General features: G+C 36.5%; 1 protein-coding gene across 4 annotated transcripts; it reads left to right on the top strand.

Moving 5' to 3' along the window:
• Positions 1–8,683: 8,683 nt before the first annotated feature.
• On the top strand, positions 8,684–12,494 carry LOC113704015 (uncharacterized). 4 transcript variants are annotated; one of them, XM_072050726.1, is made up of 3 exons: positions 8,684–8,844; positions 8,956–9,067; positions 9,773–12,494. In XM_072050726.1, exon 3 carries the CDS (start codon positions 9,805–9,807, stop codon positions 12,097–12,099), a length of 2,295 nt encoding a protein of 764 aa, XP_071906827.1. In that variant the 5' UTR covers positions 8,684–8,844; positions 8,956–9,067; positions 9,773–9,804; the 3' UTR covers positions 12,100–12,494. The 4 variants fall into 4 exon arrangements, with proteins under 4 accessions (XP_071906827.1, XP_071906826.1, XP_071906825.1 ...); XM_072050725.1 differs by having other exon boundaries at positions 8,684–8,852; XM_072050724.1 differs by having other exon boundaries at positions 8,685–8,844; positions 9,711–12,494.
• Positions 12,495–13,696: the final 1,202 nt, after the last annotated feature.

Genomic DNA, 13,696 nt, shown 5'->3' with positions numbered 1-13,696 from the left:
GAGCGAGTGCGATAAAGTACACCCTCGCCTAAGTACCCTCTTCATACATGTCGAAACACATAAGCAACTAACACATAAAAGCGGCCTGAATACTTACTCAACGAACAAGGATAACAAAAGGACAAAATTCACGTCGCGAAAAGTAGCTAGTAGGCCCCACCGGCTCCACCTAGCTCACCACCGTCTGAAATAGAAGATTGTGTCACAATATATCACAAACGGCTACTAACATATTTAAAACAAGCAAAACGGCAAAAGCCGACACACTCAAGTACGGAAACGGCAAAATTGGCACATGCAAGTGCGCGGAACGGCAAAAGGAAACGGCCAAATCTGCCATCTCAAACCGTTTTGATCAAAAATTAGGCTAGGAAAGTCAGATCAAAGTGAACGAGATACTGTTTTGAAGCTATGAGAAAGGGCTACAAATCTCCTGAAGAAACTTTAATCTAGATCTGAATGGAAGCAGGTCAAAATTGTAGAAAACAATACCAGAAATTTACGTCTTAGGGTGACGAACAGGGTTGTTTGCTGGACCATAACTCCCAGCTCACAAATCCAAATCATGAAATTCCAAAGGCATTAGAAAGCTGAGACCTAAGACTAAAACTTTGATGTTTTGGCCAAGACCTGAATCCACTCAGAACAGAACAAAAATTGAGTGTCAAAATACCCGTCAGAACTGTCCAGATACAAGGCAGTTCTGACGATCAATCTTGTTTGGCTCATAACGGAAGCTACGGAACTTGGATTTCGACGCACTTTATACCATTTCGAAGCCAAAACCAAGATCTACATTTCTTATGAAGGATTCACCACCCATATCGTACGGTATCAAAACCGAAAAGTCACGGGCAGAAGCTAAACTAAAAACGCACAGAACCTGATGTTCAAAACAGGCTTGAGTATTTCATCTATAACTCATGATACCCTAATCCGTTTGACCTGAAATTTTACAGGCATATTCAGGACTTAAGGGTATACAATGTTGAAGAAGGCCACTCAGTCCAATTTCGAGTGTAACTATGTCAAAAATGTCACATACTACACCAGAATCGCAAAACAGGTTCACAAATCGTATTCTAGTACAAACATCATAAAACAGCCTACATAAGTCCAAATCCAGAAATTCCAAAGCCATATGAAATCTTAGAAACAGGGCTACATTTCATTAGAAGACCAGAACAACCAATTCTGAAGCATTCCAAACCAAAATAACCAATTACAATCGCAGTTCTCAGGTTCGGGTAGAAACAGGACAGCAAGGGTAAATCCATCTTTTCTCATTCTACGCTACTCCGATTGACCTGAAATTTTGTAAGCACCTCTAAAATGTCATTACCTACAACTTTCATGTTTTAAACCAAGACCAATTCGGCCTCTAACATAGGGCTACAAAACCGGACAGAAAGGGGAACAAATTTTCCAGATTCTGGAATTTTTGGTCTTCAATGAAACTTTCTCAAATTTCTTGTTCCAATCACTACCAAAGCCCCTTATATAACCTTATATACAGCATATACTAACTATACAACAAGTTTAGGCAGAAAATTATTAAACCCTAACTTGCATATCTCATCCAATAATCATCACAACTACTTGCACATCTTGAAATCAAGCCAAAACTTAAGCTAAATAACATCTTAAAGCAAGATTCAAAGCAACAAAGATCATGATCAAATGTTGGTACCTCAAAAGCAAGGCTTGGTAGAGTGATCTTTCACCCCCTTTGATATTTCTTGGTTCCTCAAGCTTCCCAACTCACAATTAGCACTTTAACCGGTTTGGAAATTTGATTTGTCACTTGGATTGCTAAGATTCAAGAAGAAAGAATTTTTCTTTTGCTCTCCCTTTCTCTCTCTCTTTTGGTCGGCCAGCAGCAGAAATAATGAAGGGAAAGTGCAGAAAATTGGTTTAAGAAGGTTAGTTGCTCACTTGGCCAAGAAACTCTAGGATGGCGACAAGTGTCGCCACCTCCACCTTTCATTTTTCTCTTTCTTTCCTTGCTATTTCTAGCCTCTAATTTCGGTCAAACAAGCTGAAAATTAAGAGGATATTTTGCTCAAATACCAATAAACTTGTATGGTAAGAAAGTGGTGGTCAATTGGTGCGTTCAATCGGTAGTGCGTGGGACCCGCCGGTTCGCGCCGTTTTTCTTAAAAACACACGTACTAGGGTTTTTACTTCCTATTCACTAATCTTATCTCATTGCTCCTAATCACATATTATTTCTCACTTAAAAGTCACTTTTAATCACCAAATTGATCCTTGGTCAGTACCGAAAATTCATCCGGCGAAAAATCGCGAAAACCCTAATTTGCCCCAATCTTGAAAACGAAGAATGAAACCCTACTTTCTAGGCTCATTTGCACTTATTATGGAATAATTGGATAGTAGGGCTTTAATAAATAATAATTTCCAAATAAAAGGAAATTTTTAAGAAAACGTGAGGAATTTTCCAATTCCAGTGATTAAAATTAGGGTTTCAATTAAAATGTGAGAGATTTAAGAAAACCGGTTAGTCACAAGTAAACTAGGGTTTTTGACTAAAATATTAGGGTTTCTAGTCTTTTAAAACAAAATAAGGTTTTAATCAAACCCAAAGAAATACACTTTAGTATCTTCTTTACCAACAACCTCCTTATTATTATTATTATTTTTTTTTCGGGGTGTTACACGCTAGGTTGTTTGTACAACCAAAATGACACAACAACCACAATGAATAGACGAATATCAGTAGCAAGTAACGACCAAACTAGACAGATTGCACACACGACACAAGAACTTAGAACACAATAATGAAACAAGAACCCTAGCGGCTGGATTTTCTTGTCTTTTTTTTTTACTCGATTACTGCCAAGGCTCAACACACGACACTAAGATGCAAATAAGGACAAGAATCACAGCAACAACACAAGGAACAATTCAGATAGTAAGAGGAAATTTGCGGACAGCAAAGGAAACGAAAAAGAACTAGTGACTGGAAAAAATTTTTTTTGTTGTTTCTGCTCTTTGACACACGAAACAGATTTGAAAAGACAAGACTATATGATTCGACACAAAAGAAAAGAATGATATAACCTGGTGGTTGTCGACTAGCTCTGATTACCAACTGATGTGATACCAACTTGGACACGATCTAGACAACGAACACCGATGGTTTGGCAGCGAAAATTTGACCCAATCTAATCCCCGAAGTAGCGAACAATATTGATACTATCTCAACCCACTACTTAACGAATTAGCAAACCAAACTATAGGTAGAGGAATGCCACAACCAAGGAATTACTTGATTGATAAGTTCACTTGAATAACTTGAGAAAGATTCTCAAATATTCAAAGAAACTCTCTTAGAAAAAGAAAAGTGAAAACTCACAATTTTATTCATTCAAAAACTGATTGTAAAGGTCTCTTCCCTTGGCTATATATAGCCATACAATTGACAACCTAAAGTGACTTGAAAAAGAACCCAAACTCGGCTAGGCTAAGGCCTTTTGGGCCCAAATAAGGACTAAATGGACTCTCTAATATTCGGCCAACTAGAAGGCTATTTGGCCGAATTTATTGAACAAGGAAACAACAATAAAAATGACAAATAAGGCTCGGCTTGGATTAAGCCAACTTGCATGACTATTCCTCATTTGGCTCTTCAACTTGGAGTAAGGTATATATTGTCGTATCTTCATTCTCCAAGCCTTCAATGGTCTTCAAATCATCTCCACCTCTCTCTCGGATGGTGCATACAAGAGCTTGAAGGGATTCGCGCATCTTCTTGGCACGAGCTCTTGTGATTGGACCACTTGGTAGTCGAATGACTTGCTCTTGATCGCCATTGGTCCTTGGTGCTCCGTCATCAAATGTGTAATGTTGGAAGATGCAGAAGTTCTTCCTTTAACTTTTGGATTGCTTGGGTTTGAGAAGATCCCCAAAGAGGGGATGTCCTTTTTAGCATTTTAGTCAAAGGGCTAATATGCTTTGCTGCTTTGGGAATAAATTCCTGAACATAATTGACAACTCCAAGAAATTGTTGTACCTGTGTTTTTGTCAAATCTTTTTCTAGAAAATTTTTGACAATTTGTCCAATATGTTGTTCAGATGTACATTGTCTATTGGAAATTTCATTCCAAGAAATGAAATCTCTTGTTTTGCCATAATCATTTTCTTTTCAGAAATCATAATACCATATTGCTTAACAATATTATGAAAATTATTAATCAATTGAAAATGTTCTTCCCAAGTATTACTAAAAAGAAGGATGTCATCAATGTAAATCAATGCAGAATGCAAAATAGGCTAAAAGATTTTTATCATGGCTTTTTGGAAAAGTGAAGGTGCCGTTTTGAGGCCAAAAGGCATGACCTTCCATTGAAAATGATGATTTGGAATACAAAAACCTATTTTGTGCCTATCTTCAGGATGAATTCCCAATTGCCAGAATCCAGATTTTAAATCAAACTTTGAAAACCATTTTGCTTTGGAAATTTGGGCAAAAAGAGTAAATCTATTGGGAATTGGAAACTTGTCATCAAGTAGGAAAATATTGAGAGGTTGGTAGTTGATTACCAATCTCATTTTTCCTCTTATCGTTTGAAATATCTTCATTTCTTCCGGAAGGGTCTTCTTGCAAAGCTTTTGTAACTCTTACTGAAACTTTTGAATCTTTTAAACTCCTTTCTTTTCTTATAAGAGGCACAAGCTTGACATTTTCCTTTTGTTATCAGCTCAGGCTTCTTGCAGGCCTAATCCAAGCAAACATCTCCCTTAAGATATTCACGAGTAACCTTTCTCTTGTTGCAAAGATCATCAAGAGATAATAGAACTACTTGCTTGATTTGTCCGGTGGATAGATTCAAGATAGATCCATATTTATTATGGATATACATTTCTGCACCATCTGCAAGTGACTTTGGAAATGAACTGATAAAAGCTTGTTTGAGATTTATATCTGCACCAAGAGCAAAGAATAATTTAGTCGTCTTCTTGAAATGTTTATTTAAATCTTTTCAATCATAAGATAAACACTTCATCTGAAAGAATTCTTTTCTCTTTGTTTCTTTGCTTTCTTTGCATCACCAATAAACATCAAATGAAGAATATTGACGTTTTCAGAGAAATCTTGTCGAGTCAAGAAATACATCTTGTCAGCTTCTCCTAAACTTGACCACCAATCTTTAAGTATTTTGACAAATGAGCAGTAAAAACAGATAAAATTTCAAAATGAGATTCTTCTACCAAATTTTGAGCAATCATCCAAGCACGAAAATCTTGGAATTTTGCTTCCCATTTTTCTGCAGGAATATGATCAATTGTAAAAATCTGTACTCCCTTTGCTTTAGGAAAATTAGTCTTTTGAGTTCTAGATGCTCCTGATGTTTCTCCTTCATCTTCATCTATATCATCAGGATGTACAACTTCAGCTTCAGTTGCCATATTGATCACAGGGATTTCTTCTTCATCAGCAGATGTTTGATTTGAAGAATTTTCTTCTTCTGAAGTCTGACTGTCATCTGATGAATCTGTTTCTTCTAATTTAGAAGAATCAAATGCCTGTGTATATGTTGAAATATATGGAATTGATTCTTCATGTAATTCATGCATCATTGATGAAAAGGGATTATCATAGATCTTGGTAGCATCATTAGCTTTCTTTTCCTGTTCAAAAGAAAAAGCAGGATTAGTATGTACAGTATACATTAATGCAGCTTGAGGTTCTGGTCCTGTACAACTTCTTTTTCTTTCTATTTCAATTCTTTTCTGTTCTTCTTCAGCTTTTTTCTCTTTTAGCCATGTATCATTGCCTTGTTTAAAGGAAATAAAAAGGAACTTAAGCTGCCATAGAGTTTATGAAACACTCGAAATTATTTTTGGATAAAAGCTCGATGATCCTTCAGATGATAGGATTCATCTATTCATATTACAAAGGGTGACCTTTTAGAAAAGTAAATAACAAACGGCCTTTGGACTCTTGACCTTTCAGAAAAGTAAACACTTTAAGGCTTTTTATAGACAACTTTAACCAACTGGCAGACAATTTTGGCGGACATCTTTATTGGATGGGACCCTTGATATATATAAGCCAACAATCTTCATCTGGAGTATCCGAGGGAGTGGAATCTGGATCAGTGATATTGTACATTTCAATTCATTCTTCATGAGCTCTTTTATTTCTCCTCTTGTTGTCTTGTCTTTTCCATTCAGGTCTTGATTTGTAAGAGGATAAGGATGGTCCTGCATTTGACTTTTGTTGTGAATTTTCTGGTTCATCAGGATTTTGGGAATCTTGCATAACAGAGGAATTCATCATATCTTGCCATTGTTTCTTGGCTTGTTGAATTTTAGTCCAGTAAGGATGACTGTTCTAAAAATTTCACGAGCCATATGGACCTAGCCAAATTTCAGGAGGAATACAACTGTTTTCCCGGAATATATATCTCTATGCTTCCCCATATTCAATTTCTTGATCTAAAATAGTATAAGGATTTTCCTTATAAATAACTGCATTGGGAAGGGATTGAATCTGGTTATTGATAAGATGGCAAGGCCGGTAAAAATGGAAAATAACATTATTGGGATTGGAAGAGAATAGTTTAGACCAATATGTTAAGGGTTTAAACCATTGGAGGAAAACTTGGAGGTTAGAAAGGACTGTCAAATTCCATCAAAATATGATATTGATGGCATAAGCACCAAAAATACCATAATAATTGTTTTGGAAATTCAGTTGGATTGTCTATGAAGATTTGGCAAAATGGGTAATCAAGGTTTGTACCGAAGGGACTTAAAATTGAACCACCATATGAACTAAAAAGGTCTAGGTCATAATTGTTTCAGATTCTTTCAATGTTTTCTTTTTCCCATGGGTGCGGAATTTCATGGATATTCGGAGGTTCTGATTGTATGGATGTAAACATCAGACAAGATGAAATTACCAAAGGATCTGGTTTCAAAGGAGGGTCTTGGATAGGTTCTTTTCTTGAGAAAAAACCAGCAACAATATTTTTCTTTCCCTTAATGTGTTTAGCATCAAAGGAATATTGAGAAAACCATGCTGACCATCTTTTCTCCCATGAAAAGATAGAGATATCCTAATTGCTCCAAAATGAATATGAGAAAATCCTTGTTCTTTCCATTGAGAAGGAAAATCATTGGGAATATGTAAAGTGATAAACTGTTCCTTCTTAGTGGCAAAGATTGGATGTTGATCTACCTTAGAAGCTTGAATATATTCATTCTAACTTGTCTACTAACTATAGAATAAGACATATGATGCAAAAACTCAGAATAATTTTGCTGTTCATCTTGGTACATATTTATAAGCATAAGACAATCTTCTACAAATACCAGCATGCTTGTATTGCAACTGTTGAAACAACTCTTAATGCTAGAACTGTTTTTGTGACCCTTTTCCCTAATTTTAATATGTCTTTAGAAGATCCTCATCTGTTAGATACCTTAAAGGTACAGGTACAGATTGTCGGTGCAGATCAAGTTACAGATGCAATTGCAGCAACCCTACACTACCAAATGGTTTATCGAGTGCAAAATCATGCCTTAGATCTTGCAATTCCTAGTGGTGAAGATGCTCTTCTTATCCGTGTTGATGAGAAAAATTCTGCATGTTGTACACATGTTCCCCGACAAATTTCTTTTTCTTTATTCAAAACAAAATTAGCTAAGGAAGATGAATTTGAAGGTAATTCATACTTGAGATTTTCAAGTCTTCTTTCAAGAACATCAATCATATGAGATACTTGAGAATTCTGTGTTAACACGACTCTTTTTGCAATCTTGGTTATTTTTTTAATAAAGTGGGTAACCATCCCCTCTCGCCAGGTTTGATTGGTGGTTTTAAAAGAAAACTACTAAACTAACACCATGAAACTTGATGAAACCTAAACTCAGCCAAAAGTGATGCTGGAAACTTGAATCTTCATTGGCTTAACTTGAGAGGTCAAGTTTGCATCAAACTATCTCAAAGAATTGCTATTAACATTTTGTATGTATTTCAGTATTTGATGAATATTATTACTTTATATTAAATTTAAGGTGTAAAAAGCTTTTTAAAATTAGTAAGGTGGTAGTAAATTTAGAATACAATTTTTTCTAGAAAGCATATTTAAAATATATTGTTGTTACTTATTTCTTGATTTATTTGACAAATATTATCGATCATAATAAATTTCAAATATAAAAAATTTTTGAAATCAATGTGGTAGTTGAACCTTTAAGCTACAACATATCTTTTGAATAAAAATATAAAAATATTGTTGACATTTCATTCTTGGATTTTTTATGCCATACAAAGGTTCACAACTATTCACAAGGAAAAAAAATTTCAAATATAAAAAATTTCATAATAAATTTCAAATATAAAAATTTCACATGGGATCATAATAAATTTCAAATATAAAAATTTTTAAAATTAATGTGGTAGTTGAACATTTAGGCTACAACATATCTTTTGAATAAAAATATAAAAATATTGTTGACATTTCATTCTAGGATTTTTTATGCCTTACAAAAGGTTCACAACTATTCTCAAGGGAAAAAAATCCCGTGCTAAATGCGCCAAAATAACTACCAGTATGTGTTAATATTGAGTCCTCTAAAAAGTATGTGTTAAAATTGAAATATGTCAAAATAAATAAGTAGAGAAATACAACTCTAATCACACACATTATTATTTAGCTAATATTTGCTTCTAATTGTATCTACGTGTGTAGGTTCTGTTTAACTACTATATACTAGCAACAGTTACATTTTTCTGGTCGGCGTTTTTGAAGGCGGGATTTATCCACCCTTCGCCGCTGCTAGCTGCCGGAATCTTGGGCCCCCAAAATTTCAGTAAAATTGTACATGAGCCCCTCTTTGAATATTTACTTTTCTTTTAGCTCTTTCTTTTTTTTTCATTTACCTTTTTTTAATATATATATTTTATGTGGGGTTGCTTTATAGATGTACCCTTTAAGGATTCCTAGATTTGGTCAAGATCTGAAGCAAATTTGAGGATCAAAATAGCTTTTGCTCATCTGGGTCTGCTTCAGTTCTCGCTGCAAATCAAATCTCAGTAAGTTCAGTACAACTCTATGATCTTTGATTAGTGCTCATCTTTTTTTCTTTACTTTTTTCTTTTTTTTTAAAGCCCCACTTCAGCTTAATATGTGAAGAAATGGTATCTGATTGTTGGAAAGTTTCTTCTATTTTTTGTGTAGGGTTTAGTTTCGATCTTGTTGCTTCTTGAAGAATTTTGGTTTATTCTCAGTGATTAAGGAGCAGTAATTCAAATTTTATTTTATTTTTTGAATTTTGAATTTTGAATTTTGACTTCAGACTTGAAACAAAGTTGAAATCTTTTGACTGAAATGAGCTACTTTGGGAAGCTGAAATTGGCTGATTCAGGATATCCTAAGAACTAGTCTGTAAATTACCTGGATTATGTTTTTTTTTAACCGTATTTATTAATTAAAAATAAGGAAATACAAAGGTTCACTTAATTATGTTTTCCGAGTTATTTTTGACACTGTAATGGGAAATTGGTAAGGTCTATTTGTTAATTGAATTCATGTTTACTGGGGTGGACAAAAGGGTGGGTTTTGGAGTTTGGATTGAATTCTTTTGAATTGTCTATTTTTTCGAATTTGGGTTTAATTGTTAGTTGCTGAAGTGATTAGAAACACTGTATTGTTTATACATCCATCATATTCCTGTAGAGGTGCTGCTGAAGCCGGAATATAATTGTTGAGGAACAATGATCCTATTATAGAATCTTCAGGATAGTTGTTGTTTGGATCCGCTGACGTTCATATGGAGTCAAACATAGACGAAGCGCTTACAGTGAAAGCATATGCCGAGAAGCGATTTGTGGAGAGGGACTTTGCAGGTGCGAGAAATTGTGCTTTGAAGGCTCAAATGCTCTGCCCTCAGTTAGAGGGTATAGCGCAAATGGTAGCGACATTTGGAGTTTATACTGCTTCAGAGGTGAAAATTAATGGAGAGTTTGATTTTTATGCTATTCTTGGATTGAATCCATCTGCAGACAAGGCTAAGTTGAAGAAACAATATAGAAAGATGGCTGTGTTGCTTCACCCTGATAAGAACAAAACTGTGGGTGCTGATGGAGCTTTCAAGCTTGTTTCTGAAGCATGGACAGTTTTGTCTGATAGTGCTAAAAGGAACTCCTATGATCACCGGAGAAACTACTTTGCTGCACATTCTACTGGGGTAAGTGGTTTTGACAATTATTCCAAGTCTTCAGGTTCTCATCAGAGACTTGATACATTTTGGACTGTCTGCACCTCCTGTCATGTTCAATATGAATATCTCCGGAAATATGTGAACAAGAAACTTTCCTGTAAGAACTGCCGAGGTGTTTTTGTTGCTGTTGAAACAGGAGTGGCTCCAGTTAATGGTTCTTTTCCATATTGTCCCTGGTCATTTGTCCCTGAAAACGGATATGCAAGTCATGGATGTGGGGTTACATACATGCCAACAGCTTCTGCATATTGTTCGGGCAATGGGATCTCAGGACATCATTCTGGACATGGGCCTGGGGAGTATGTCTCTAATGTTTCATTCCAGTGGACTTCCTTTACTGGACATTCTGCTGGAGTTTCAGATGCTAATGGATTGTCTGCTGTTACCGAAGCATCCCATCAGGTAAATGGAAAGGTAAACAGAGGAAAAGCTAATGGGCGACATCGTATGAGGAATGCTACAGGTGATGTTTCTTTGAATAGTTGTACAGTTTATGCTGAACAACCTGCACCCAAGGTTACTAGACCATACAAGAAGAGAAAGTTTGATTCAGGAGGCAATTGTGCCAGTGGCATCTCAGATTCTGCGAAAAGTGTTGCAGAAGAGAGACTGGCCAATGCAAATGGAAGTTTGAAAATTAATGCTAAGCCTTCAACTCCATCTGATACCTCATTAAGACGTTGTTCAGCAGCTCCTGCATTTGATGCACGACAATTGTTAATTGACAAGGCTAGAACAGTAATCCGTCAGAAACTGGAGGAAATTAAGTTGGCTTCAGCAGCGGCTGCTGCTGCACAGGCTGAGAAAAAGAGAAAAGCAGAGGCTGAAGCAGATAAATTTAGTGAGGCACCTAAAAGAGTAGGTTTGGGTTTGGGTCATCAATCAGAACTGAAGAAGGCTGGTTCACTGTCAATAACTGTTCCTGATTCAGACTTCCATGACTTCGATAAGGACAGAGCTGAAGAATGCTTTAAGCCAAAGCAGATATGGGCTCTATATGATGAAGAAGATGGTATGCCACGTTTATATTGTCTAATCCGCCAGATTATCTCTGTTAAGCCTTTTAAGATTCACATCAGTTACCTGAGCTCAAAAACTGATAGTGAATTTGGGCCTGTAAATTGGTTGGATTCTGGGTTTACAAAATCTTGTGGAAATTTTAGGGCATATAATGCTGAAGTTGTTGAGCAAGTTAACATTTTTTCCCATCTGCTGAGCAAGGAGAAGGCAGGTAGAGGAGGTTGCATTAGAATCTACCCTAGAAGTGGAGATATTTGGGCTGTTTATCGTAATTGGTCGCCTGATTGGAACAGAACAACCCCACCTGAAGTAAGACATCAGTATGAGATGGTAGAGGTGCTCGATGACTATTCTGAAGACCTTGGTGTCTGTGTGACTCCTTTAATTAAGCTGGGTGGATTCAAGACTGTGTACCAAAAAAATACAAGCAAGGATGCCATTAGGTGGATTCCTCGAAGGGAGATGTTACGGTTTTCGCACCAAGTGCCATCTTGTTTACTGAAAGGAGATTCCCTTAACTTGCCTGATGGCTGCTGGGATCTTGATCCTGCTGCGACTCCAGATGAGCTTCTTCTGGGAGCTAGTGAAGTGCAAAAGGAAGACAGGCCTACTCGGATTGACATAATTTCAGATGACATTTTTCTGCCTCAAAGCAGCACACGGGCTGAAGAAAATCCGAGTCAAAAAGACAAATGCCCTGCATTTCAAGAGAATGATTCCCAGATTTTGTGTGAAGTTCGGAGTGAGGAGATTTCTAGTCAAGCTGAAAACATAGCCATAATTCCAGCTGAGGTTCATCAAGCCAAGACCAATGTGCAGGCTTAGGAGAGAGAGCCTAGTGAAAAGGGAATTTGCATTGCTGCTCAGCCTAAGCATCTAATATGTAACCAGACATGGTCACGAAGCATGGAGAATGATAAGCATCTAAAAGGGAACCATACATGGTGACGAAACACGGAGAAGGCTGAGCAAATTTGGAATCAAGTTCAGAGGTCCAACTATATTCATTATTCTAACAAAGTTGAGACTAAACTTGTATAGATTTAAATACACAGCGAAGGATCAGTTCCTTAAAATTTAGATAGCTGGAAGGGATCAAAACCGATCCACGTCATGTGTCTCCTATTGTTTTAGCTGGCTCTAAATTTGTTGAGCAAGTTGTAATGGGAACTCAGTTGTATTGACTGCTTGTTTACATGAACAATTGTCATATTAATTCAGTTGTTTTGACTGCTGATTTAGATAGAATGCTTCAAATGCTCTTCACGGTCTACTTGCCTCAATGGTGAGATTGTAATTGAAATTGACGTTATATCTTGGTATGCGAATTTTGCTATGTATCTGTGGCTCCATTCATTTGCGGGGGTTAATTCTGAAAAACCTTGAGGTTTTGTGGATCCGGATAATCGTGAATGTTGACATTCCTGATTTATGGTTTGTACTTTGTGGTGCTGCCTATCTTATGTTTTCAATTGGCTGTAGTTAAATTCTTCGTGTTTATAAAGCCAGGTGACTCGTATTCATCACCAGTAGCTGTTCACGGGCCACAGCCATCCCAAAAGTGGATTCATGTGTTTTTACCGAAGTATTTATTTATTTTGTTGGTTCAAGGAAAATTTGGAAGTCTTAGAAGAGGGAGGGAAAAATGGAAGTCTTTTTTTTTTCTATAGAGAGAAAGAACACACATACCCAATTAAATTAGAACGCTCAAAAAGTCATCGTCAAATTGAGTCAGAGATTAATTTAAGGGAGATCCATAAACCAACACTATCCAGTCAATTGGTGATAGGAAGTACGGTTGAGGATCTTAAACCCAGGTTAAAGAACCCACAATCTTTCGATGTGGGACGAAAGCCCATCCCCTCTCCCGAGCACATCCTCACCAAATCTAAGGGGGAAAAATGAAAGTCTTGAAAGTTAAAATTAGAGATTTCATGGCTGTCCCTAGGTTAAATTGTGCCTAAGATTGCCTAGGATCTCAAGTATTGACGCTTACTGAATTCTCATTAAGCTCGGATAGCGGTTTCAAACTTCATAAATTTATCCCGAGTCGTACCTGAACCCTTCCGAAATTCTACAGCCAAGCATTTGAAACCTTTTGACAGTTGCTCTATTCCGTTTTGTGGTATTGCTATCACAATGCCACAATAATTGCAATTACTCTTAGTTGGAGTTGTGCTTCTCACATTAAATGTAATTGCTCGTCGAACTTCGAAAGATATCAAAATTAGGCAACGAAATATGTTCTGTAATGTCTTTTTCAAATAGTAGTGGTGTACAGTGAGCATGTTGCGATCCATTTCGACTTATGCATTATGTACAATCAGGTGGTCTACATTCCTTGCCATTTTACCAGGAAAGAAAAAGAGAAATCGTCCCTTAATGGATTTTGTCAGTTGGATTGATACTTGAAAATAATTGT

The sequence above is a fragment of the Coffea arabica genome, chromosome 5c (genome assembly GCF_036785885.1).
Source record: "Coffea arabica cultivar ET-39 chromosome 5c, Coffea Arabica ET-39 HiFi, whole genome shotgun sequence".
Lineage (NCBI taxonomy): Eukaryota > Viridiplantae > Streptophyta > Magnoliopsida > Gentianales > Rubiaceae > Coffea > Coffea arabica.
Note: the sequence above shows the minus strand (reverse complement) of the source record. Positions and strands in the feature narration are given on the sequence as shown.

Excerpts from the sequence above, each read along its gene's own strand:
- LOC113704015 (XM_072050726.1), top strand. The coding sequence starts at position 9,805 with ATGGAGTCAAACATAGACGAAGCGCTTACAGTGAAAGCATATGCCGAG.